Source organism: Neodiprion pinetum, chromosome 2, assembly GCF_021155775.2.
Source record: "Neodiprion pinetum isolate iyNeoPine1 chromosome 2, iyNeoPine1.2, whole genome shotgun sequence".
NCBI classification, from domain to species: domain Eukaryota; kingdom Metazoa; phylum Arthropoda; class Insecta; order Hymenoptera; family Diprionidae; genus Neodiprion; species Neodiprion pinetum.
This window is the reverse complement of record NC_060233.1, coordinates 41,637,041-41,663,344: the sequence shown is the minus strand read 5'-3', so window position 1 is coordinate 41,663,344 and position 26,304 is coordinate 41,637,041. Positions and strand designations below refer to the sequence as shown.

The 26,304-nt window shown below is 46.3% G+C and overlaps 3 protein-coding genes across 6 annotated transcripts in view; 1 reads left to right on the top strand and 2 right to left on the bottom strand.

The window, feature by feature from the left end:
* Ser (protein serrate) overlaps positions 1 to 483 on the bottom strand; it is a 62,871-nt gene extending 62,388 nt beyond the window's left edge. Inside the window, exons 1-2 of the mRNA XM_046614660.2 lie at positions 356 to 483; positions 74 to 219 (exon numbers count right to left, since the gene is read on the bottom strand). The gene's annotated coding sequence lies outside the window, so the exon portion shown is untranslated. The remainder of the gene's footprint in view (positions 1 to 73; positions 220 to 355) is intronic.
* LOC124213387 (uridine diphosphate glucose pyrophosphatase NUDT14) lies at positions 156 to 2,102 on the top strand. 2 transcript variants are annotated; one of them, XM_046614694.2, is made up of 4 exons: positions 156 to 701; positions 1,227 to 1,303; positions 1,386 to 1,558; positions 1,911 to 2,102. In XM_046614694.2, exons 1-3 carry the CDS (start codon positions 259 to 261, stop codon positions 1,541 to 1,543), a joined length of 678 nt encoding a protein of 225 aa, XP_046470650.1. In that variant the 5' UTR covers positions 156 to 258; the 3' UTR covers positions 1,544 to 1,558; positions 1,911 to 2,102. The 2 variants fall into 2 exon arrangements, with proteins under 2 accessions (XP_046470650.1, XP_046470649.1); XM_046614693.2 differs by having other exon boundaries at positions 157 to 701; positions 1,386 to 2,102.
* Positions 1,172 to 4,093, bottom strand: Atg6 (Beclin-1-like Atg6). Of its 3 annotated transcripts, XM_069133409.1 has the most exons (6): positions 3,799 to 4,093; positions 3,341 to 3,501; positions 2,851 to 3,260; positions 1,990 to 2,478; positions 1,757 to 1,873; positions 1,172 to 1,539 (listed from the first exon to the last, which is right to left on the bottom strand). In XM_069133409.1, coding segments are annotated over exons 1-6 (1,290 nt in total). In that variant the 5' UTR covers positions 3,911 to 4,093; the 3' UTR covers positions 1,172 to 1,538. The 3 variants fall into 3 exon arrangements, with proteins under 3 accessions (XP_068989510.1, XP_046470642.1, XP_046470641.1); XM_046614686.2 differs by lacking the exon at positions 1,172 to 1,539 and having other exon boundaries at positions 1,680 to 1,873; positions 3,795 to 4,093; XM_046614685.2 differs by lacking the exon at positions 1,172 to 1,539 and having other exon boundaries at positions 1,680 to 1,873; positions 3,799 to 4,092.
* Between the last annotated feature and the right edge of the window lie 22,211 nt (positions 4,094 to 26,304).

Sequence of the window (26,304 nt, the reverse complement as noted above, 5' to 3'; positions counted from 1 at the left end):
AAAAAAGTGATAAATCTATGAGACCAATAGTATTTCGATTTTTTTGATTTGATGTTTGAATGTCCTCTCTTACCATGTTCCAGTGCTGCAGGTCGTTGGGACAAGTGAACTTGAATCGATGAGCTTTGGAAAACGGCCAAAGGTGGCGCCACCGAAAAGTCAAGTCGAGCGAGTTGACGCGTGGTAGATGAGCCGTCTGCAACCACGTATTTACCTAACCTAAAAACCGGACAAAAGGACGTCAGGTAGACAGCGAAGATGAGCGAGGCGAACACTGATCGGGAAACAAAGATCCTCAGAGAGAAGATGCAGGATCTGAAGGATGTAGAGATAGGTCCTCTGCCGCCAAACTCACCGTGGGTGAGGCCGGTGCGAATGCAATTCCGACAGGCAGGAAAACTGAAGAAATGGGATCTGCTCCGTATCCACGACTCCGTGGCCATGATCGTCTTCAACGTCACCCAGAGGAAACTTATATTCGTATCCCAGTTCCGTCCCGCCGTTTTCTATGCAAGTTTACCCGAGAAACAGGGCAAAGTTGACCTTCAGCAATACCCTCCGAGCCTTGGCGTTACGTTAGAACTTTGCGCAGGCATCGTAGACAAGGATCTACCCATCGCTGAGATCGCTAGGGAGGAATTGCTCGAGGAGTGCGGATATAACGCTCCTGTTTCCAACTTCGTTAAGCTCCACACATGCAGGTCTGCGTCCATTCGCTATTGGACCATTCGCGTATCTTTGCACTATAGTTGTCGGACACGCGGCACGTATTTCAGGTTAATGCAGGGCTGGCACACATTCGCTTAGTTGCTTCGCATTATTCATTGCAATTATAGACTTACTTTCGTGCTTCGTTCAAGTCGTATACCCTGCAACTCAAATTTCAATTTTCCCCATGATTTCAATGAGACTGCGCTGCTTGATAAGTCCAATAGTCGTTGTTACTTTTCGTTTTGATGAATGCGCATATAGTACGTAAATTTTGCAAGCCAATTATTGAGTTTTTTTCTGTAAAAAGTTGCCTGCTGCCAGCTCTGTTGCAAAGCAATGAAAAAGAGAGTCGTTTTCCTCCCTTTGTACTAGTAGGTTTTCAATGAACGAATCGTATCGTGTAAATGTAACTGTCCAATTGGTCGTCTGTACTCATGTCCTTAATAAATATTGTTACTCCTTAAATTTTCATTTCATTTACTGATTGGCATTGTCGTATTATGCCATGCTTTCAGAAGTGGAGTCGGACCTACAGGAGCCATGGAAACACTCTTCTATGTAGAAGTTACAGACGAGATGCGAGTGAATTCTGGTTCGTACCAAAGGCAGAACAGCAGAGCTTTGATGCTGCAACTTTCTTCTTTGAACATGAAATATCAATTCTTCCGTTTCAGGTGGGGGTTCGGAGGTTGAGGGTGAGCTGATCGAGGTGGTCGAATTGAGTGTAAACGAATTTAAGGAGTACATAAACCGTCCAAGCATCCAGAGTCCACCGGAAGTTTTATTTGCGGCATCCTGGTTTTTCCACAATAAACCAGAGCACTGTTCCTAAATCAATAACACCTATGTATGTAATATAACATATAAATATATTTATACCCTATAGTTAATAACCGTCAATCAACAAATGGTGGTTATTAATCATTTAATAGTATATTAAGGGACATTAAATGACCATTACCCTCCAGTTGACGTTTATCAATTTTATGTTTATTTACAAAGTTTTGTTTTTTATATCAATTAAAATGGCAAAATAGATAGGTACTAGTGCTCAGCCTCATCTTTTGTAAATTGGGAACTGACCCAGGCCAAACCCCACTTCAGATTGGTCAGTAAAAATTTGAGAGCCTTGGTCCATTGCTCTTCGGAATTGAATTGGATCCTATAAATAAAACGGTGACAATTTTCGTACATTCCAGAGATTTGAAGAGTCGAGTCAAAACGCGACTTTAAAAGACGTGTACCAAGTTTAATAATAAAGGAAAATGAATACTTTACTTGATTGAGTAAGAATTTCCGGTTGCAGAATCCTCAATTTTACCACGATCCATTCTATAGGGAAGGCAAAAGCCACTGTCACCTTTTTCAACCTCTTCCTTAAACTGTTGCAAGCAATCCAAAAAAGCAACCATGGCAGCATCAAATTTTGTGTCCCATAAAAATTTGAAACCACCACTGCCATACAACGGGAGCTCTCTATGCTGATCGAGGACTTCAATATAGCTATGATTACCAAATGGGACCAGTCGAAAACGCTGGAATGTAAGATTCATCTTTCGGGCTAGGGCTGTTAATAAGAGAGTCGTTTGACCCCATGCTGCATTTATTTCGCTCCAGTCTACAGGAGCGCTAGGTAGACGACCCAACCGAAATGAATTTATCGTTCCAAAATGTCCGGAATGCCAAATATGGAATGTGGCATTAAATACGTTCGTCTTTTTCAGCCTCTCTAGTTGTGAAGCTGCGTAAGCCACTTGATTCTCCAAGCTGTAAAAGCATATCTACATAGCATTTGACGTTGAAAGTATATTGGGTAATTCGTATTTTGTTTCGAATCGACATAGTATTCAAAACTCACAAATTCAACCCGATAACCGATAAGATCCCGAAACATTTCTGACATCAATTCTTGTCACAGTAATTGACAAAAAACTTTTAAAACTATCATGCCGCTCGATACTTCATTCTGCTAAGTGCATTAAAATATTGTCAAGGTACTACGCCAAATATTTTGAAAGCAAACATGCGGAATTGTATAACATTACATCGTCGAAATAGTACTAACATTACTCGCTTAAAAAGCTTATGATTATTAAAGCATTATTGTACATCAAAATACAATAGATTGAATTTTATTACCTGCGGAATTCGTCTTCGGCAAACATCATGTCTCTCCTGTGTCTGGAATACTCTTTCCAGTAGCGTTCCTCCTCTCCCTGTAATCGCTCTCGTTCCCTTTCCTGCTCAGCTATCGCAGTTCTAGTGGCAGCCTCTTCTCTCTGCAAGGCCTCCAACTCTCCAATCATTCTCTCCTCTTCTGCCTTGATGTCATGCAACTCTTTGACGAGATTATTCAGTTCAAGATCATCGTCGAGCTGCACCTGTTCGGATTCCAATCGCTTTAAATATTCATTGTAATCCGACCACTCTCCCTCTGTTAATCTCAACTGCTGATCCATCAACATCAATAAGCTGTCTGTACATTCGTCACATAGCGGATGATCAGCTGAGCTACTACTGCTCAGTATATCAAAAAGCGTTGCTCTGACCTGAGAATGAGAAGGATTTTGTGGATAAAACAATTGTCTGATTGTGGATAAAATAATATTTCACACATAGAACACTTTACCCTAAGGTGGTGGCTCAGACATTCAGTTTCTCCCGAATCTCCGACGAGCATAAATCCGTTCGATCCATTAGCTGATTCAGTCAACCGAAAGGGTGGAGCCAATTGTTCTAAGCTATCGCTATGGTGTTCGAGATCTCCGACAGAGTGTTGGTGAATCGGTACTATGGAAAAGAATGAGCGAATAAGAAACAATGTATTATAAGGGGTGTAAATAGTGGATAATGAAAAGTACCTCCATTCTCATCAGGAATATCTGTATTTCGGACTGTATTCCTTCACATACTGATATTCAGTGAAACTGATGTGGGGAAAATACAGAAAATGTAGAAAATTACTTATCAAAGTGATTACTCAGCGTTTTGTTAATATTTCCCGTTTCAAACGAGCGTGACGTTTGATCAGATGAATGTCAAATATTTATACATTATACGTATGTAGATAGAAATGAAATTACCTACGTGAAAGTTCAGCGAGTGTGTGTTCCCCCAGGTGATTGAAGCTCGTGTCCAATCGCAAGGGCTGCAAGCATCTCTGGCAAGCGAAGCTGACGGTAGCTTTTGCATCCATCATTGTTACCCGCTCGCGGTTGAGGAATTGTTACACTCTGCGTTTTATGCAACGGATCGTTATTTACAAATACGCATTTGACACTTGGAAGACGCGGATCAGCTGTTCACACGTTGTTACCAAACTACCCACTAACCAACCACTAACCTTCAGGCGTCGGACCGAGATTTCAATCTCTAGATGGCGCTAGCTTAAAGGAAGCCCCGCCATTTTGAACACATTTGGGAGCCTTTTGGGAGCGCGTGGACCGCTCGAGATTCGAGATTCGAGGTTCAAACAACGTTGCAAGTCATCCTGTCCGTTAACGAAAAAATTTAAAGACGCTAATTTAAAAAGAAAATTTTAAAATGGCCCTGCACCAATTTTCGTGACCAATACTCTGCCGGTAAGTGAACCTGTGTAGGTCTAGCGTCATAGGAAGCCGTATTAACCATCCCATAGCTTCTTTATCGGTAGCAGCCGTTTAATACGCAAGCCGATAAGACGTAAACACTGATCTCTATGGTGTAGCATAGAGAACGGTGGACGTACACCACCCCATTAGGATAACCGTCTTTAACGGTCTTCAGTAAAAATATTATTGCACCCATATTGCGACATTGAATTTTGAAACTTAATCTATACTCACTTTGGAATCTTTTATAGAGAATTGTTTCGCACTTTTTCAAGTAATACGTCAAAATCACTCAACCAAGAGATCGTTTTTCTATTTAATGTACAGAATTAACTCGCGATTTAACGGCGATTTTGTACCTATTGTGAGTGTCAACTATGACTCACGGATTCTTGTATTTCGTCTACACAAATACGACATTCAAAATGTGAGTCATTTCAAACAAATCTAGTCAAATTGCTTGTTAAAATTCCTATTGCGATACTTTCAAAATATCTTGATATAATAGCACATTGAACCCTACTCCACCGAGTTGATAATCAATTTCTAGAATACCGCGAGAGCATGCCAAAAGACGTTGCGTTGCTGTTGGTCAAGAAGCTTCGTATTTTGACACGCTGGTATTACGTACTACTTCTTCCGCCGATTTGGTAAGCACAGATACATGAAAAACGAACATTTTGGATCAAAAAGTCTCTCTTTTCAAAAATCACTACTCTGTAATATCGAAATCTGTTAAAAAACCACTTCCGGATTGATAAGTATTTTGAATAAGGAGAGTTTCTACATTCAAAACACGCTGTGTTAAAATGAAGTATTCTTAATTTAGGTGAAAATTTGAGAAATAAAACTGTGAGAATCATTTATTATCCTCTAACTAATCCTCGTGAAGGCAAAATCAAATTGATTATTGCTAACTAGTGATTTTCGAATTTACGTTGGTAACAAGTTCCAACCGGAGCTTATCGCCCGGGCTCTTTGTTACTGCAACATTTGTTCAAAATTATATAAGATGGCACGGTTGTATTGTAGGAAGGTGCTGCCGACCCTCCGACCTGGCGGCAATTTGATGAACTATTCTTGCCGCAAGCGGACAAGCGCGAACTAGTACAAATCATCTCGTAGAATCGCGTGCATTGGGTTATTCAATGTTTCATACTGCTGTAAGGCAACATGAAAATTAAATGACGGTGTTTCATACAACAAGTTAATCATTTTTTAAATATTCTAGCTGCAGATTTAGCTGATACAGTTGGTAAATAGAAAACTTAGGGATTAATCATCCCATTTTTAAAGTGTACCAATCCCGTCCCGTTTTACAGGGAACCGCATTTGTATTAAATACGAAACAAATTAGCATCTAATTTATCACGGTCAATCAAAGGCTGAGAAACGAATAGTGTAATATTATAGTTAATTAGTTTTCGTCGGGTTAAAAAAAAACTGCAACACGTGAGTATATGGTCGAATAAACGAATTGAAATGTGTAAATACGTATTCAAGCCGAGTGTGTCTGTGTTATAGATCACATACGTCCCCAATGGAAGTTTATCCTCTGGAACTCGTATATATCCGTTTGGTTCGTTTCTCCGCATGTGGTTCCAGAGGCTCGTATAATGGTTTAGAAAGGTGTTTCAAAAGTTCCCTGAAATAGTGAAGGTAATTAACTCAGCGGGACGCAGTACCGTATCGGGATCGAGATTGACGAGGCGGTGGAGAGGGACAGGAAAGATCGTTGAGAAATTTAAATAACAACATTTCAAGTTACACTCCAAATTTGAGTGGAATAAGAATTAAGGTGGATATATAATGACGGGGCGCGGTGAGACGCGTGGATGTGAAAGAATGTAACAACCGTCCCAGACGTTTCTCAACACGAGATCGTACAAAGCTTCTACCAATTAATAAACTGGTCGACATAGTCCTGTCCATTTTTACGTGGGTATAATCCAACGTCCGACGTTTCTCCCGCGTTTATAACACGCCATCCCCGAAGTATAGAGGATATCACATTTCACGACACGGGTATTGGACCGACGCCCGCGTACCTTCGTACAGCTGTATTAGATATACAACGGTGGATTACAGTTTCCATTTTTGTAATCAAATGACAAATGGCAGACCGACACGTGACCGCGACGAGTGATTGTTCTCATTGTTGGCTCGAGGGTCGCCTCCCGGTCCGACTAGGAAGTGTGGGGTAGGCACCCTGGTCACCATAAGCGTGCAACGAGCTCTGACTAATTCAATTCACCCGATGCATTATAATCCCGACTGTTCAACTATTGTTTTCAATTTTCGACCGTCGCACATCCGCGCCACTCGGGGGATTCCATTGACGCGTGCCAACTACACCGAGAATCAAGTTTCGCCCAAATTTAGAAAAGTGCTTTTACCCCGCGCTGCAGCCTCCAGCTGCGGCATCTGTGCGCATTCACGTCCCCGCGAATGGATGCGCCAATTGCTTTGTCAATAATTAAAAAAAAAAAAAAAAACACCGACTATCCTGAAATCATCTAGAGTGACGACAGCAGTACCGAGCCCAAATTTCAAGTACGTACACCGTTTACTCAGAGTAGCATTACGGCTGTTGAAATGTTCTCGGGATGCAGGGCGTAAATAAAAAAGTCGTAAAAAACTTGGAGCGAGTAGATATTTCGATGATTTCTACAGACACGTTCCCCATGATACATAAAAAATAACCTTGAAAAAAGAAACCAATATTCTTCGTCGACCATGAGAAAGAAAGCTTTCGGAGGAATTTCTCAAATGATCAACCATTCTGTTTCTATTTCTGTTTCGGAGCTGTATGTAGGCAGCTATCGGAGCGTCGACAGCTCTCTGCAGCCGCAGGAGACGACCGGGATAATCCAACGTTTTATTTTTGGACGGGCACATGGGCTTGCAAGCGCGTTGTCGCCGCGTCCTGCAGTCTGACTTGGCCCTCTTGACCTCCCCTGCAGCATTCGGTGGATACGTGAGCGAAATAGGCATTCCTCCTCCCCCTCAACTCCCTCCGGAGACGGCGATATCCTGCGGAGCTGCAGCATCCCTCGGGAAATACGATTCTCAGGAGTCAGGAGCGCATATCGACTTTCGACTTTTTTACGCGCTCCGCAGAGTCGGCGATCAAAGAAACTCGGGCAGCGTTCTGCAGAGCTGAAAGTTGCTTCTTCCCATACGTAAAGCGATATATTTTGTACATGTATCGAAACGGGTGTACGATTCTTGACACTAAACTCATGCTCGGCGCTTCGGGGTTTGTAATTAGTTGCCACTTCCCGCCGAGATATATATCGTTATAATTGCGATTGCCCAACGAGTCTGCAACCGATAGATTACAAACTATCCTAGCTGAGCGCCTCGAGCAAAGGCAACGGCTGTGATACAGTGTTGCGTAAAATTAACAAAATGGTCAATAAAATTTTAGTGGTCCGCAGTAGTGGCGCAGCATGAGGCGAGCGTATACTTTGCACGATACGTGGCTGCGAACAAAGCCGATATTTCAAGCGTGCAATGTATACGACCACCGGCGGGACGTCGCGCGATTTCAAAACCCAGATCACGATTGGCGTTCGCCTTTCGAAGAAGGGCCGTAAGGCCCAATGGCCGCAGTATTTAACTCCCACTAGGCGATGCCCGGGCACTTCCTCTCGCCCCGGAATTCCCGCTGTTGTTGAAGCATCTGGCAACGGCTTGAAGACCGAAGCGTCGGAGGAAACGTCGTAACGCTTTTCCGTATGACGTATCCGTAAGGGATCTCCGGGGCCCAACATGGGCTCGAGAAAACCACGAGGAACGGACCCGTGGGTGGTGGGCGAGCGGTAACGTAGATCGAAGGGAAGATGGAGATGAAGATGAAGGGGCGAAGATACGCTTTGGGAATGGTCCGAGTGGACAGAAGGACCGCACTCGATGCGACAGATATAAGTGCAGCACCCGCACCAAACTTATGCTAATGTCCCAACCCGGCCGTTTTGTGGAACGACAGGGCGTAAGGTGTCCGAGAGGGAGGAGCGTGCACGACTCGAGAAGATGCCGAAGACCTTATGCGCTGCACACGGACTCAACAGGTGGCTTCGTCTTCTCTTTAGGTATTCTTGTACGCGCTGCTGCAAGTTTTCCCCAAGATTATTCACTCGATAACTGAAGCGTTAAAATAATAGGAATGATTATTTACCGCAGCGCAGATTATCAAAACTTGTTAAAGTGTAGTCAGGAAAAAAGGACACGGCTTGTTCTCGGTAATATCGACGGTGCTGCGCCGAATTTGGTATATAATTCAAAATCTGCTATACCATTTTTTTAAATCACGTTCGTGTACAAACGAATTACGATCAACTCGTTGTTAATGTTTCTTTTTTATTCAAGAGGAGTGATTTCTGTGTTGACGATCTTGATCTTGTTGCCATTTCTTGACTTCGAATCTGCGCAAGAACCGGATTTCAGGTCGTGACGACGATCGTGACAACGATGATAAAGAAATTGTAGATCGCTCGAAGATATCGATCAGCGAGTATTGCGTAAGCGATCAAGCGTCAGAACGACTCGGCATGAATTTAGAAAAGAAATGTTTGAAAATTTTTCGAGGTCGTCAAAAGTCGAGGATAATCATCCGGAATTACGCAATCAGCCGTCCCTTTTTCCTGATTCGGGCAATAAAAGCAGCACCGATTCGAACGCAGTGATTGGTGTTTCTCCTCGGGTCAATTAATCTCAATTTGGCGTTTATACACGGGGCTGCTTGACCCAGGCCACCGCGACTTTCACCATTCCATTAGTCATTCGCGTTAGCCGCGGAGTACAAAGACTAGTATAATTAAGATTAATTAGCGAGGATCGGGCGCGCCGGGCTCGAAGGAGCAGATATCTCACCGATCGGACGAGTCCCAAACCCGTCGTCCGCGGCACCGCGCAGCCGGCGTTCCCACATCGGCACATCGGCGTGCAGCTAGGGCGGAATCGGCGGAATTGGCGGAATCGGCGAACCCGGAAAATTCCCCGGCGCGTCCTCGACGTACGTCGATCGCGGGGACGCTCGAGTGGGTGGGCGGCGACTCGGGCCAGGTTCTTTCCGTCAAGGCGGAGTGCCCCGGTAGCGAAGTGAGCCGAGTTCGAAGGTTCGAGAGTTGAGTGAGGCGCGGGCGTCAACGGCGGCGTCGGCGTCGAGAGGGCCTCCGCCAATCCGTCGCTCAGCGGCCATGTTGCCGGGGCGGAGCCCTCCTCTTGGCTCGCGATGCCGCTGCCACTACCACACCGCACCACGCCACCCGGGCACCTCTCCCCCGTCGAGTTGGTATCGCCGCTGGGCTGCTCCTGGTCCCGGTTGCACCTGCAGGCCCGACCTGGTCCCCGTTCGTCCGGTCACCCTCGGTTGGTCCGCCGACTCGGGGACGCCGCCGGCACCTTTCTTGCGACTGCGTACGCGTTTTTTGTTTCTTGTTTTTTTTTTGTTTTTTTTTGCCTCGAACCTTCGCCGCCACAGCATCGTGCGCTTTTCTCGCCCAAAGGTGCGAACGTGATGCTCGAACACGATCTGCAGCGGATTCGATCCCGAACCGATACGTATAATGCAGTTTCGCGCCGGCGTCGCGACGGATAAAACGCTAATCGTTGACGCGATCGATACGCCGATTGATTCCCGTTACATCACGCGTGCGTTGATCCAAGGGCGGCTTCGATGAAATCGTAGGAACCGGGATTTGGGTTGGAAAGTTAGGCGATCGGTCGAACCGGTGAGTCAATCGCGTTTGAAACGGACTCGAAACGCGCGGAGCGAACGAGAAGACGGATACGGGGAAGGCTACCAATTAGTCCCGTGAATTAATTTGTCTTTTTCACACCTCGGAGCCGAGGCTGGAGGATCGAGGCCGAGCCGAGCTACCGACGTCTCCTTTAATAAATCTGTAGATTTCGGCGGCCGCGGCGAATCAGAAGCAGAAGCACGCTCGTTCCCGATCCCGACATCGTGTCGCGCTAATGTAGACGGTATTTCAATCCGAAGCAGCAGGCATGCTTTGCCTATCTCAGCTGCATGTACCACCGTATTAGGAATACCCGCCTGCCGGGATGTGCTGCACGCAAGTCCGCCGCTCAATCGAAAGCTCTACCTAATACCGCACGTTCGTTAGCCGTGTCTCCGTGTGCGCGTAACGATCGTTTCCCGAATCGAACGATTTATCGACGTTTTATTGGGCCGATCGAAACGGCCCGTTCGATCGCTTCGCCCGGATCGATATGTTATCCGTTTTGCCCGCGGGGCCCGACTGACGTGATTAAAACGATAAAAATCACCTGCGCTTGAAACGTCGTAATGGATCAAATTGAAATACTTGTATTATATATTATGCGGTGGGTTTAACCTTATAGATGCGTATCCGTAAGCGTACTGCAGTCTTATGCCTTATACCTACTCGGTAGGCGAAGTCGGATTTATAAGCTTGTCGGCAGTCTCGGTGAAAATTTATGTCAGTCTTCCAGCTCATAAATTATACAAGTGAACATACCGCACTGATCTCGCGCAGACGCGTGACATGCGGTAAATCGACGCGCATATGTGTTGGGATATACGTATATACATGTACTTATATATATATACGTGCAGGGTAAGGGTGAGGCGAATTTCCCTCGAATCTTTGAGATAAACTTAATGTAACGCGTGTGCAGATACATATGATTACTTTACCGAGACTTATATAATAATATCACGTGTCGCGGATGATGCACCGAAAATAATTATTCATACAACCGGCGCGGAGTATCAAATTTATGCGCGTATATAATATTCGATTGCGTAATTGCGCAGGTACGCGGGGCAGAATTAACGTTGGCGCGTAAAAAATGTATGCTCTGCATACTTTATTAGCCGTGGAAAGAAACGGTACTCAATTACTCGGACGCGGTTCTCTCATCCCGCGTCCTACGTAAGAAAAATATGAATTTTGTTAATTTTTGAAAAGAACGGAAACTCGTATTTCAAAACAATCGCATTAGACACGACGATTATGCTCCACGGCTGACCTGCGCCGGGCAAACTTTGTAATTTTGCCCAATTTCCATGCCATTATTGCAGGCCGCACTGCGGGTAATAAAACGATAAAGGAAAGGAGGAATCTCGCCGAGGAATCTCGAGAGCTTAGCTCGATATGTGGTCCGAGTAAAAAGCGCACCGAGTCTCTCGTTACAATACAGCTGATGCGGCTGTAATAAAAGTGGCGAGTTAATTAGGGGAGGATATGTGTAATACACACGGCAGATATGGGTTAAAGGTGGGTAAATATGAATGGCATGCGTGCATGGAGCCGTGCCGGCTGAGTGCGTGTGGGATAATTCGAGATTTATCTGCCGTAAACCGCTTTACATGAAGATTCAGGGGTATTTATACAGTAATTAAAATTTCTCATCCTGCAACTACGTTCGATGCGGCCCAGAGGCGGACAGGTTTTAATTTTATCACGACACTAAAAACTCCGCGTACACATGCATGTATATAGGTATAATACTGCATCGTCTCACCGTCGGATAAACGCCTATTTATGAACCGTTCGTTTCGCCTCAGACTCTGACTTTCAAACGGACCTCGACAAGCTATTCGGCTCGGATTATACATGCCGGTTGCATATTCAAATCAGACGTTTTGTTTTTTTTTTTTTTCTTTTTCCTTACTTTTCACAATTACATCTCTCTACGCCGATTGTAAGAAACTCGCCGCATCACGGTGTACGTATAATAATAAATCTCACGGTCGCGGTAAGACTCCGAATTTGCAGGCGAATACCGATTTATGTATAATTTGAAAAAAAAATATATATATACATATCCCATTGTGAAATACAAAAACGGAAAGCAGATACACTGTTAAAAATTTTTGTACAGATCTTCTCGCACTGTATTGGAAGTTTTATTCGGATACGGAACAGTGAATTCACCGTACCGAGTTCACTGTTTATTCAATTTACAAATACAATAAATTTACTACACAATTCAGTGAATTCAAATGACTATTTTGTCTTTTTCTTATAAATTTTAGTAAACTCGTAATGATTTTTATCGTAATTTTAAGACAAATACATGGAATTTGCAAATGTGCAGCCTGATTTCGTAGTTTGTCAACTCCATTGTACGGTAAATGTGCAGTAAATTCACAATCGCTTTTAATAGTACACGTAATTCCACCTCAGAATCGTAAAGGCTTTACAATTTTCCGTGTGCTCGCAGGGGAAATGTTCGAGGTGACACGACGGCGTCGAGATTCGAAACGTCGACAGGGTGAAGACGAAGCGCGATCCTCTCCGAAAGGGGAAAGTCCGACGAGCAATGCATTCTGGGTTTTGTAACACAGAACACAGCCCGGGTTGCACAAGGCAGCTGTATCGACACCGTTCGTCGTCCCTGTTGTCGAAAAAACGTCGTAAGCCAGAAAGGGTTTTTAGAAAATAATACCTATGGTTTGTCAATACAGTATCCAGAGATGGGTGTAAGGTACAAAAGGAACGCCGCGTGCGTAACGCGTATCGCACCCGCCCCGGATAAGGAAAATTGCGATTTTATTCAAAGTTGAGTAATTAGGACGGCACCGATTCCCGAACCACTCAGCACCGGGGCCTCTGCGGGGCCTACCACATAATTACGGGTTTCGTCGGGCGCGAACGTCGGGTTTCACCTCCGTGGGTTTATTTTCCTAGTAGGTTTACGCGATGAATCTGTTGCTCGGTCGGCGAGCCAGCTATACGCCAAACATCGGAGCGGCCCGTGTTTACACCGTATGTATTTACGAGTCCCGCCCACGAACATGGTTTACGGAATCCCTTGCTCGAGAGCGGTTCTTACGGTGTCCTCCGGTCTGTACAACCCCTCGAGTCGAGCGTCGATTCCTTCCGCGACGCCGAGAATTACGCGCGCGTCCGTATGGCGAAAATCGGAAGTCGGACCGCGATAATGGCGACGCGTGTTTCGAGGAGCCGGAAGACCGCGGCAGAAATTCACTTCCGACTCTCTGGTAACGCGCGGCGATTTTCAGAGAGCCGAGTGGTGCTCGCGTAACATGCGTCAGAGGTAGGTACATAGGTGGCTGCACATATTGTCGGTGTTTTTTTTTGTATTCGAGGTATACGGCAGGAAGAGCCGGTCCGTGGAACGGTAGTCGTACATTTTTTCTCGCGTGTAAAACATAACTGTTCGGCAAACAGAAGCCTGAAAGAGGCGCGATCGTCGCGCGTCCGTGTTTGCTTGACATATGGCCGTTATCGTGTATTAACTTTTGTACAAAAAGTATGGAAGAAAAAAAGGAAGGAAACACAAGAGAGACGAAAAAACGAAAGGTAAAAAACATGTAATATTTGTTGTCCATTTAAATGTCGAAAGCGTGTTACACCGCGTATCGCTGATCGGACGACAGCCTGTGTAGCCACCCGTCAAACGAGAGCTCTTCCGTGTTCCCTTGTGGTTGTTGATTTTTCACTTAAAACATTTATGTATTCATCCCCGTGTTTCACACCCACACAACATATGCTACGTAGATAACTCCTGCGTCTAATCAACTTCCTTCTCCGATCTACCGCGGCAAAAGCCTTTTACGCCCCAGGACAAACCTGCAACAACGCACGTTCGCCCTTCGGGCAACCCTTCGCCCGGACTCGTCGCAAATTTTCATTCATTTTTTACACGGCCTTCACGTTTTCCGAAGGTGCAATCGTGCTCCGGGAGTACTTGAGAAATAATCAATGGGAAATGAAATCAATCGCGTGAATTTAGACATCTGCGTTTTGGATCCTGTTTCGGTTACTTCAAAGTTCACCGTCAAACTTGATCAAGCCATCCACGATTAATGAAAATCAAGCATAATCCGACCGAGCCGTTTTCATTCGCTTTATCGCCTGTAGTTAAGAGTCGACTCAATATCAGTGCGAAAGCACCTTATTTCGCAAGGGTATAACAGTATTGCATTGTGATAAATGTGCCGCAACGAAGTAGTTTTACTTTGATTGTTTCAACACGAGCAACTTTTCGTCAGGTGAAAGTAAATTTCTGCCGAGGGATATTCTATGCGAAATTGCGACGAAACGCGACGTTCCGGTGTTTTCGTAACACTACATCAGAGCTGCTGGGTAAGTTGCTTTACGCGTGCCTTACACGTGCCAAACGAGGGTCGAACATCACAAAAAATTGACACGAAATTGAAACAGATTCGCAAACGAATGCGAAGAGATTCTGCTAACCGTGCGCAGGGCGTAAACCGGACGATTCTCGACGCTCCTGATCCCTGTGCACCTAGTTATGCACAAAGCGGGGGCGTCGGGACGCCGGGTCGTCGGATGGATGGGATACCACGGCGTGCATGCGGGGTCTGGATAAGCGAAGCGATACACCGCGGAGCGCGAGTGGGTGGCAGGATCTCTACGGGGGTCTCCGTTCCCCGGTTCGTTATGCTATTTACGATGGAAAGAAAAAGGGAGAAATAACGATTTTATTGTGATATAGCAGAGATGAAAAATGCCCGAGAAGTGGCGCCGGTTTCGTCAGACAAGCGCTGATCGTTGAGCGCGGCAAATCGACTCCAGGAACAAGGAATTACACGTAGGTATATAATTGCATAGGTAATTAGCAGTCGATTAATATACGCGGATAGGAGAAGAACCACGTCCGTGAGATTATGCCGCGATATTCGTCCTCGATTCTCGGCTTATTAAAAATCCGAGGAAGGAATTTCCGTCGTCCCAATAACGTTTTGAACGTTAAAAATTGCCGATCGGGTAACTTATGCCCGGTGCGAATGAATTCGGCGCTCCTTCGTGATCGGGCTGCAAGCATAACGCGCGCAGTTCCGAGATTCGTTTCGGGACAAAGTTGCGGTTTATTACGAGAATATGAGCGAGCGCCGCGGCTATAAGAGCGCAATTAATACGCCTGTGATACACACCGGCGTTCATTATTTCTTATTTATTATCGCTAGTTAAATTCTTATCCTCACGACGCGCTCCGCGCCTTCTATTATACCGTCTTCACGCTCGGATGGTAGCCTGCCAGACGCCATTTCTGTAGAAAAAAAAAAAAAGTATACGGCGAGATTAAGCCTCTGGCTGCATATTGTGCACCGGCCTTCTTCACGACCACGGCTATTCGGACAAACGAGCTATCCTTCAAACTGTTCCCGGGGATAGGTGTAAGGTGTATAAGGATACGTGTACACCGACGCTCGGAGTCCACCCTGATGATAAAAGTAGAGCTAATGTAACTCCGAGTCGATTCGAGGCGCAGTTTATGGGCCTGCACGCAGTGCAGCCTGTACATGCGCTTTCATCGCCTTCTGGATCGTGCGGAACCTTGTCTTCCGGATCGTAACAGTTCTTGATGAGCTCGGCAGCAATCCATGCAGCAAATATGATAGTTCTATGCATCGCTACACTTGGTTTACCTTGGAAAATCACGGTACAATTCACCGTTGTGCGGATAATTTTATAGTTTCCTAAGAAGGATCTTTCTTTTTCTTGTGATTATTAGAAAATTAGATGACAGGTAACTTCGCGGCAAACGTAGCGACCGCTCGGAAATATCGTTCTATGAAGTATAATTTTTCTACCGATTCTTGAGATAAACGTTGTATTATCAAAAAGTGTAGAGCTATTTTCTGTCAGGAATGTGAAGCTTTTGCAGTATCGCTGAACACTGTGGAACACCGTTACTGGAAGAAAAACTATTCTCGTGTTTCACCATTATAAATGACATTTATTTTTTTTTCGATGGAAACCATTAGGTACCGATGTTAGGAAATAGCAAAACAGACCGTATCAATTCCAACTGTAAAACCGAGCACAGTGTATCAATAACAGTAACAGGAAACGAAATGGAGCGAGAGAGAGAAAAGAGACAACCCAACGAAACGATCTCATGAGAATTGCGCACCCGATATATTCATGAATTGCAAAATAGATTCCATAGATTTGTCGCGCGTGGCCAACTGTGTCGTATCGAAATTTCTAAGCTCTCTGTAATAATTCGTGTCTCGGACCGCGCGGCGTGATCGAACGCACATCCTCAAGTCGGCGTATAAATTTTTGCGTAACACGTATAATACCATTTCTCAATGGAGTTGTTTCCGTGTTATGAAAGGACGATGACACGGTGTTTAGGAGGATTGCCAGCGGTCATTAATCACGAGCTCTAGCTCGAACGGGGTCGCGAGAATGACGCCCGCAGAAACGAGCTTCGTATCGAACGTGACTATTACAGGTATACACAAGCACGTGAAAATAAACCTTACAAATCGAAATTCTTCGGCGTATCAAAAACGAGACGCTTCGTACCCTGATTCGGAAACTGAATCGGCACGGTGTCCTCCTCGATGATCGGACGTTCCTGTGTCCACTCTCCGATTCCATTCTTCGATCCTTACCTCGTTCCAGTACCATTTACGCTATCTCTCTGCAACGAATACAGAAATCCGTAACTTTCCGGCCACGAATCGTTCGACTTTTCCAACAAGCTTGGCTGAAGGAAAGACGTGCGGAGGAGCTTCGAGGACGTCCCGTTGAGACCGAACAATGCCTCGAAGATTCGGGCCACCCTTTGCCGAGTAGAACACTCGGGAAGAGAGCCGTTCCAGAAGGAGATCGGGTTTGGGTTTCGGGCAGCAGTTTTGCCCGTCGCCGGTGCCGCATCTTCGAACGAATAACGCACTCCTCTTGTATACGTATATATATATATATATATATATATATATATATATATATAGGTATCCTGGACCGATGCCGGTGCATTCGATGGGTGACCAAGGCTAACGTCTCTCGGCCGCAAAGGGTCGTCAAATGTGGGCGGGCGGCGCAAATTTCACTCGATGTCAGTGGGACGGCGTTCTTTCCATCCCCTGAATTTCACTGATTCTTTGTACCGCTTTTCGGACGGAGAGACGAGTTTCGTTTTAGAAGGCGGTGGCTGACCCGGACCCTGCAACCCAGGAGAAAAGGTCGAAAAAAAACAAGAAGGGGAAGAAGTTCGATCGCCAAGATATTCTTTTCTTCGAGAGATTAGCTGTTGCCTAAACATATGACTGCAATGGATCGTCTACGCTACGCTTATGGTATGCATAACTGTACGTATACACAAATGTGCGAATCTAACGCGAACTGTACCTGTATAGCTAATATGGTCGTATATTCGGTTGTCGTTTTGCAAGGGTTCAGGTGAAAAGAGCCGATGTGCGGCATGCTTGACTGAAAATTGGCCTTTGGCACGGAGGTTTATTGCGGTTACCTTCCCCCATCTCTTTGCGGTGAAAAAGAAACACGCGTAGTATCTTCACTTTGACAGTCTGACCTCGCAGGTATTGCGGTTACGAGTGATTACATAGCCGGCGCATACGTATACCTATACACTTCGGGGTTCGAGTGAGTAATTTTGGTAATGATATTAATCAACCTTGCACGTTTTACTGTATTATATGTGCCTTGTACCTTGGACGTTTCGCGCGATGACGCGTGATGCGTGATGATTAGGTATACACGTTTTACCGTGACACGCGGACGTCGAGACGGCCGTGTTCCAAAGAGAGACACGTCGGGATATGCTTCGTACGTATACCTAGCCCGTGAGATTTCATAGAAATACCCTGAAATTTTCGTTTCATCTCTTAGACACCTGTGTAATTACCAATTACACGCCAGGACTTTATAATCTGGACTTCAGCAGGGTGGCGATGATGTGACTGGCACCTGTTGAAGTTCGCCGCCGCGCCGTGACGTCAAGGAATTCATATACTTCGAGGTCGGATCAGTCGGGTCATTTCCTCCGGTGCTCCACCCCTCGTCCTGAACCACGGCCAGTTTGTAAATAGATTATCCCGTGGAAATTTCTAGAGCTTCAATTTAAGCCGACTTCGAAACATAAAATGAGATGGAACGAGAGAACGAGAAAATCGTAATCACGCGAGCCCCAAAATGTCTGCGACGATTCTCTGCCGCCTGTGTTTTTGTAAATTTTTTCCGTACACGGACCGCGGTTGGCGATGAGACAAAACGGGAAGAGAAATTCAATTATAAAGTTGAAAGAGCACGACACCGAGTCTTAATAACTCGAGCCTGCGGTATAATGTAAGCAGCTACCGTCTCGCAGTCCTTCTGCAAGGCTTCTTAAAGTGTAAGGAAAATTAGCGAGTAACTAGCGAGGGGGACGAATGCGCCGCCATGCAAAGACGAAGAGATAAGTCGAGCCGCGCGCTGCACGATAACCAGGAGAAGAAGGGTGAATAAATTTAAAATAGCAGCACATTCACGGGAACGCGATCCTCGCACACACAGCCGATTTACACGCGATTTAAAATTGTGCCGCAGGTTGCCTCGGCCACCCGTGTCACTCGACATTGGTACATTTTTCTGCCTACAGAGATAAGACGGTGAAATCCAACCACCGTTATACTTACGTATATACCCTCAGGACTGAAAGGTTTCTTTAAAACTTTTTTACCCCGCCGATTTCGTTTCCTTGAAAAATGAAGTGGACTCGCATTACACTTCCCGCACGGCGTATAATTTACCCCTTAGGAAGTGATGTTTAATTGAAATTATATTTGTACCAGAGTATTTTCAATGACGAGTTAAAATCACGGACTATAAAAAATTTGGCTTCACGTTGACTTGAATTATTGAGAATTATGCTAATCCGAGATATGAGTGTATGATCAAACTACCGTTATTAACATTACTGCTTATAACCGATCGTTTCCGCGCATTTTATAACGCGCGATGTCGCTGAATCCATTAAACTTGTACATCGGCAATCGCTGTCGATCGATGACTTATTTTTTTGTTTTTATTGAAGCAATTTCGAATATAATTCCACTGCGCGAAATTTGACTAAATTTAATACCGTAATAACGAACCTCCGTTAAACTAGAATTCTTGCTGTACTGCGTTTCTTCAATATACGTCAACGAAAATGTAGCGTCCCGAAGTTTCCGGAGATGGCTAAATTACCGCTTGTGCACCGCATCAATACATCGACAATGAGCTAGTTTGACTGCGCCGACCACAACTCGATACGGCACAGCAGTGCGTAGCCGTAGAGGTCGTATTTGCCTTCGAACAAAGCGACTAACGGTCCGTGTACTAATCCAATTTATAATCCAAATCTCAACCCTTCTAATCCCGTTCCAAAGTCGCATTTTCAAGGAACCGTACCGCATTAGTTATATGAGAAGCCACGTCCCACCCTCCCTAAGTCCTTCACCTTCCGTTCGTAGGACAATCGACGGTACTTAATGCTAGTAGTGTGGCATGGGACAAGTGAACATCAAATCGGAAACCCCCGTCGGTTAGATACCGACGAATCCATTGAAATCTACCGAATGGTTTGCACAATTCTTTGCCGCCGAATTAATTTGCAGTTAGCGTCAAATGCTCATGAGCTACGAATTAGTGGACCGTGTACTGGGTTATAATCCGTAGGATAATATACTTCGGCATTTGACACGGATTGAGGCCGCGTTGTCTGCGTGTCCCTCGAAGAATTTTGCATTGTTGGTAATTATGCTTGTCTGAATTTTTGAAACCTAACCACAAGCAAATAACATGTATATAGATTTCCGTACCTGCGCGCATTCTATGATTTATGGGGGGTGCCTATGGTTCGTCTGACATTGGGCTCTTAAATACCCTGACGCAAAGTACCCAAGGCCAAGTCAATTTTAGGCCCGTCAAGCAAAGAAAAATTTGTCTCACTTCTCCGTTCGATAAACGTACAAGAAACTGTAGCGAAGATGATTTAGGTATAGGTGAAAAAAAAAAGTATCGGCATCGTATCGGCAATCCGAGTCGAATTCCAAATCGGCAAACGTTCTCTGACAAACGTGGAAAGCTAATTTCGTGCTCACTGCCTCGGCTATTAGGTAATTGAATATAGACGGCAGGGGAGGGCGACCGATCTTATCTCTCGTTTTAATTTCAATATTGAGTTCGCATTAGCTTCGACTGGGTCGGAGGCTCGTTCGTTGATGATCGCAGGCTTTGGTTAATGATTAAAATTCCTCAGCTAATATCTAGTCATAGAAATCGCACGATGTTTTCTGCGATTTCGAACGTACGCTTGCGGGAAATTATAGGAACAAAAGTACGGACGTAAGAAAAAACGAGCAAGCAAATCGTCGCGCACATCGTCGGAGTAAGGAGTAATCGTTAGCAGCTTTTGTCGTCGACTCGTGATATGAGCAAGCCGGCATAATGAACAGCCGAGTGTTACAGTTCCGCGGTAATTTGCGAGTGGTTCAAGCGTTGGCTGAAATTTCCCTCTCGTACGGAGGTTTGCTCTAACACGCAAACGCGCCTCGACTATGCGGAGAGAACGATGATGGCACGATCTTCTCGCACGTGCGCGTCTCGCTGCGAGTTTTCACCTCGCGAAATCCGACCTTGCGGATCGAAAAATCATTGCGTAACGCGCGAGGCGGCGGATACGCGACAGCCTCGAATTCATTACTCATTCCACGGGGCGCGTTCCACTTTGGAATGTCGCACACGCAGAGACAGACGGGCTCGTGATGCCTGCCGTGGAATTGAAAGACTGGTAGATACGCAACGCCCTGCCCGGGACGAGGAAGGGGGAGGAAGGGGGGCGTTGGGCCCGCAAAAAATTGAACAACCCCTCGCCCCTGATGGCGGACAAGTATATCGGGGACAGGCCGCTACACGGCTGTCCCGTAGGCTTGTGACCCCGAGAAACAGCGACAATTAATCACACTCTGCGCCTGTGAGCCGCCCGTGCGTGAGAAACACAACCCAGCAGCGTCCCTTCTGCCTTACACTCGACGAACCCTGCGTGCCATCCACCCCGAAACCAATACAGCCAGAGGGAATTATATGCAGCCGAGATCCTCTCTGTCTCTCTCTCTCTCTCTCTTTCTCTATCGAGGCTGCATCATGTGCGCCGATGTCGTCCCAGATGTCGGGGTTGGCTTCGACTCGGAGATCCTCCCGAGGGAAGCGAAGCGGCCTGTTTTCGTACGTACGCGGTATTTTCCGCGTTCGAATTTCCTCGGAGATCGGAAATTTCACGCCATTCCTCCCCCCCGTCGCCGGCGCTACCGCTCTGTCGGCGGTACAATCTCCTCCTCGAGATCTTGTCCGCGTTTTGACCCCCAGCTCGTTCCTCCTGGCCGCAGCTAGCGTGACTCACGCGAGCCTTTCGTCGGCGCACGCGCGAGCAAATCGGAGCCTAGGCTCTCTCTCTAATCGTCAAAATCGAAAAGACAATTCCACGGCTATTCGGTTTGCTTGGCTTTACTCGCTCCGGCTTAGGGGAGGCGCGCAATCTGGTCTGGACACGAAAGCCTCGTAGCACAGCTTGTCTGAACTGGTCACTCGATAAGTAAACTCGATCACTTGGCGAACGCTTCGTCTCGCGGAAATCGACGCGTTAATTCGAAATCGCCTAAGAAGACTTGAAATCCATCGGCAATTCCGAGGCGAGTTAATTTGTTGCAGGTACCGTGAAAACGCTAGAGTTTTATTTCACGTCCATTGAAAAAATTGGAAGCACGAATTAGAAAAGGGGGACCATGCGGAATTCTAATCGAGGGTGAGATCTCGTGGATCTCGTGCAGGGTCCCTCAATAATCACAACAAACATCAGCTGGTAGAAAATGGGATTAGGAGTCGTGGGTCGAGTGTGTAGCTGTTGCTTCCGCACGGCAAGACCACAACTCAACGTAAAACGCCAGAGGGAAAATCGATCTGCATATTTGTAGATGGATAAGCGGTGAAACCACAAGAACTCTGGAAGCCTGGAAGCCGCGTCCAGGCTCCGAAGAGTCGCCTCGTAGTCCGTATTTCGGCCTCGTAATCAGGGCAGAAACAACAGCTGCACGTTCTCGCCTAAGTGTATGTCGACCCAAAGTCAACCGACGCACCTCCTCCGGACGGGATCCCTGCTGCAAGTGATTAATAGTCGACGGTACGAACGGACGACCTTATCGCGAGGGCATGCGCGTTACGTGAAGAGCCCGCAGGATCACCGAGAACAATTCCGGTGTGGACCAAAAAGGGGCAAGAGCAAAGAGAGACGAGCGGTGAGTAATCGAGAGTCTCTCCGCAGCGCGTCTATTTGTTGTTGTTTTTTACCCACCATTCTCTTTCTTACTTATATATATTTACGTTCCAGATTTAATACCTCATGAATATTTATCCGGCGTTGATTCTACAAAGAGACGTCGAGCTCCGATCCCCTCGCTCTTTTCTCTCCGGCTTCTATGTTCCCTTATGTGCATCTTTACGTCACGCTGTATTTCCATACAAGCTGCTGATGCACCGCCTCGGACCAACAGTCGCGCCACTTTGTATTCCACCGTGTGCCGGTATGTTACTGGACGCCAAAAGGTGTACGTATACCGATGCGGAAGGTTGGTTTCTCCAACCTGTCATACTCGAAGCTCTTTAAGCTGCCAACCCATAATCGGTATCTCTCAATAATCGGGACTGTTGTCAATAATTTAGACATCTCTGGGAGAATCGGAGCGTCAGCGTCTGCACCTACCGTTTTTCTACCGACAACTTCTTTACTTTTAACACTGGATAATGGTTAGAAGATAAATGAAAAAAAAATAAATAAATAAAAAAAACAGCGTGACCTGGGTCTAAATGACATAGTCATAACCTGACGATGCTTTGCTCTCACCTCAATTAGTCCCACAGTAGTTTGGATAAGAAGATCAGGGTCTCAACTGGTGCAATTATTCAAACACCGTCTTTATCCAAAAATCGGTCACACACGGGTTGATGCTTCGGCTTCATATTTCCTCTTGCATTCGAGTTTAAGTAACGTTTCGAAAAGCACCTGAAACGTCATATCAACAGACGCTTGCAGAGTCGGTATAAATGTGCTTCAAAGTAATAAAGAGCTCATTAGAAACGGTTCGATTACACGGTCCATCATTCCGCGCGCTTTGAGCGGTCCCCTTGCCGCTGAACGTGATTCTTCGGGGTCCTCCGGTGTTGGAATGGCGTTGGAAAATCTGCTCGCAGGTAAGGAATGCGTACCCATATATAGACAGCTGTGTGTCACTTGGATATCGCGTTATTACGACCCTGTGCGCATTTGTCCTCCGTGAGAGAGTTACCTTTCGTACTCTTTATTCTTTCAAACGGCAACGACGTCTCTGCTCAGAGGAACGTAGATCGACTTCTTCTCCTTGTTTGCCTCTATCGGGCTCCAACCTTCTCCATCTTCTCAGCCAACTCAGCGTCCCCCTTTTTCACGTAACGCAGGTGAGACCATCTCTAATGATGCTCCAACGTTTATTACAGTGACCGAATGATGGTCTTCTATTTGGTATTCTTATAAATTGTCGCAAAGCTAACGGTAAGACCTTGGCTTGTCGGATCGCTGAAAGCACTCGCCTTCTTCCACCACATTCGATTGGGAACGAGAGCGCTCTCTTGAGTCCATTGTTTTTCCTGCGGCTCATGATAGTGCCCAAGTTGGCAAAGCTGTAAACGAGCAACGAGTCCGAAGAACTGGAGACATGCCTTTCTACTTTTGAACTTGGATCCTTTCGCCGATTCTGACCCTTGCGCCATCGGCTTGCAAGTCTCCTCTTCTCCACGCCGTGCCGTGTCCTAGGTCAAATCTGCGTTGCCTTTTACTCGAGCTTTACAACTCTTGAGAAATGGACAAAGACAGGGGACGACCGCGCCAAGCGCCCTGTAGGATCGGTTTGTTGTCCCAACAACAAAACACTCGAAAGGCGACTGCCGTTGCGGAATTGAGTTTTATTACGAGGTATACAGCAGCTACCCAGACGTAAGAGCTGAAGGGAAAGGACCGAGGCAGGAAGACCTCGTTTTCTACCAACTCATTCCGTTTCCAATGTTTGCACACCGAATTTGTCACGGATATTTCCTGCCCATAAATTACATGTGCGCGTGTCGCCTACATCTACACGCCAACACTAAGTTTCCACTCGTAACTTGACACTTACCGAACCAACGAGTCTCGCCGATGTTCATCGCGTAAGTTTATAAAGAGTTTAAGTGTGCCACGTGATATGAGGCATGTGCAGCCAATACGAACGTTAACAAACTATGAAATTCGCAGTACTGCTTTCATCTGACAACGGAGATCATCAGCTGATGTAGAATTACGAAAGTTCTTACATTTTTTCTCACTTCAAATGAATTTACCACAGCTACATACCTCAATGGAAATCCGTGGGGCTGTTCGTGCTCCAATTTTGAGGGATTATTACAGCGTAACGAAAACTCGTTCACCCTCAAACATCGACACCATTGAACGGCGTTTCTCTCATTTCATTGCACCGGCATCATCCCACAAAGTGGATTTCCTCCGGAATCAATTTGCATCCGAGAACGTTACAACTTTTCAGTCACCCCGGTTGTAGGGTCTTTTTTCACGGGAGAGCTGGAGGGGAAAACAGGGGCGAGCGACCCACTGAAGGAAGAGAGAGAAGAGAGAGAGAGAGAATGTGGCAGCGTCGAGGGTTGAGAAACTTTCTCCCTTGAATCCCTTTTTCGGTTCGGGTCATGGCTGTCGCGGTCGTCGAGTTCATGGAATTCCAAAGAGGCCCAGAAATTCACGGATTCCGTTCGAGAGAACAACGGAACGGAATGGATCAGGGAACGGGGCGGAGGGCGGAGGGCGGAGGGTGGCGAATGTCGGGGAGAAAAGGGGGCTTACCGAGGGGGAGGGCGTCCGACACGCCATAGCTAGACCGACCTGCTGCAGGCCTTCGGTCTCCTTGTAGCCACGGAGAAACGACGGGACGGGATCGGATCGCAACGGATCGCACGCATGCGTCTGGACCGACCCAGCGGGCGGTGAATTTTTTTCCCTCCCTTTTCCCTTTTCCCTTTTTTCCCGCGTCCTTTTCCTTCTCCTTTTTCTTTCACTCTACTCCACTCTTATACTGCTTATATACTTGTATGCCGTTGCCGTTGCCGTTGCTCCTGCTCCTTCTCCAGCCGCTTCGACTTCGCGGTCCCACCGAGTCAAACTTCTTCTTTTGCTCTCTCGCTCGTTCGTTTGCCCTGGAGTTTGGATCTGCTTTAAATAATTGTGCCCCACAATCCGGGACCATCGCGGGACTCGGCCCGAAATGCTCCCCCCATTGTTGGCCGTTTCTAGTCGCTTCTTACCCAGCTTCAGAATCCGTCGCGGCAATGACCGCAACGATTTGCACGGCCAGAGAACATGGCGGTAACGATTTATTCTCGCAGGAGAACCGAAAACGAGTGTAACCTCAATAATTGACTCACAGTCGCACGCGAATTTAGATGATTTTCACGCCAAGTTCCAGCCATTCCGCAGAAACCAGACGAATTTATTTACAGAAATTAAATGACATTACGAAGCAGTGTTGCAGGATGTGCGGTTTATTCTCCGAGTGAACTCCCGCTACCTGCCGAGCGTAGAATATCGAGGTGCTCAAGGATCGGGATCAGGATCAGGATCAGTTACATCTGCATTCGTTCCCTAACGAGTCTCGAGGTCGGTTTGTTGCAACGTGTAAATAAATAAGTTATTAATCAGTATCGCGACGGGTGGTACAAGAGACGGTAGAGTTTAGGTGTATAGGATCAAGGGATCGGAGGGGAATTATTTATGCTCGAGTATATACCTCGATCTCTGCTAGTACTTGTTAAACAGGACTGATTACGAGCTGGCGCGCACACACGCGAAGACTCGCGGCACAGTTTTCGTCGGCGATTCCCGTGCGTAATCCGTGTTACGTGCAAGTATAACAGGACAGACGGTGATCCTGTGCGATATAAGCGGGCAAAGAGGGAGGGGGAGAATATCGGAGTCAACGTTACGTCGGAGCTGCAGGACGCGCGGCGTTATGACGATTAAAAAGAATCTCTCCCGCGGCAGGTAAGCGGCCGAGATGAGATTTGAAAAAGCGTGTCTAGCGCGGGTCGATCAGTCGACCGGTCCTCTTCTCACGTGAGACCGTAACAAAAGATACATCCGAACTAAAAGGTGAGCCAGCAGCAACTCGAGAGAG

Bases quoted from the DNA above. Each gene is read 5' to 3' on its own strand.
- LOC124213387 (XM_046614694.2), top strand. From the start codon at position 259: ATGAGCGAGGCGAACACTGATCGGGAAACAAAGATCCTCAGAGAGAAG. The intron at 702-1,226 runs GTCTGCGTCCAT...CCATGCTTTCAG, and splicing joins GTTAAGCTCCACACATGCAG to AAGTGGAGTCGGACCTACAG. The intron at 1,304-1,385 runs GTTCGTACCAAA...CTTCCGTTTCAG, and splicing joins CGAGATGCGAGTGAATTCTG to GTGGGGGTTCGGAGGTTGAG.
- Atg6 (XM_069133409.1), bottom strand. From the start codon at position 3,910: ATGATGGATGCAAAAGCTACCGTCAGCTTCGCTTGCCAGAGATGCTTG. The intron at 3,502-3,798 runs GTAGGTAATTTC...TCTTTTCCATAG, and splicing joins CACACTCGCTGAACTTTCAC to TACCGATTCACCAACACTCT. The intron at 2,479-2,850 runs GTAATAAAATTC...ATGCTTTTACAG, and splicing joins GCCGAAGACGAATTCCGCAG to CTTGGAGAATCAAGTGGCTT.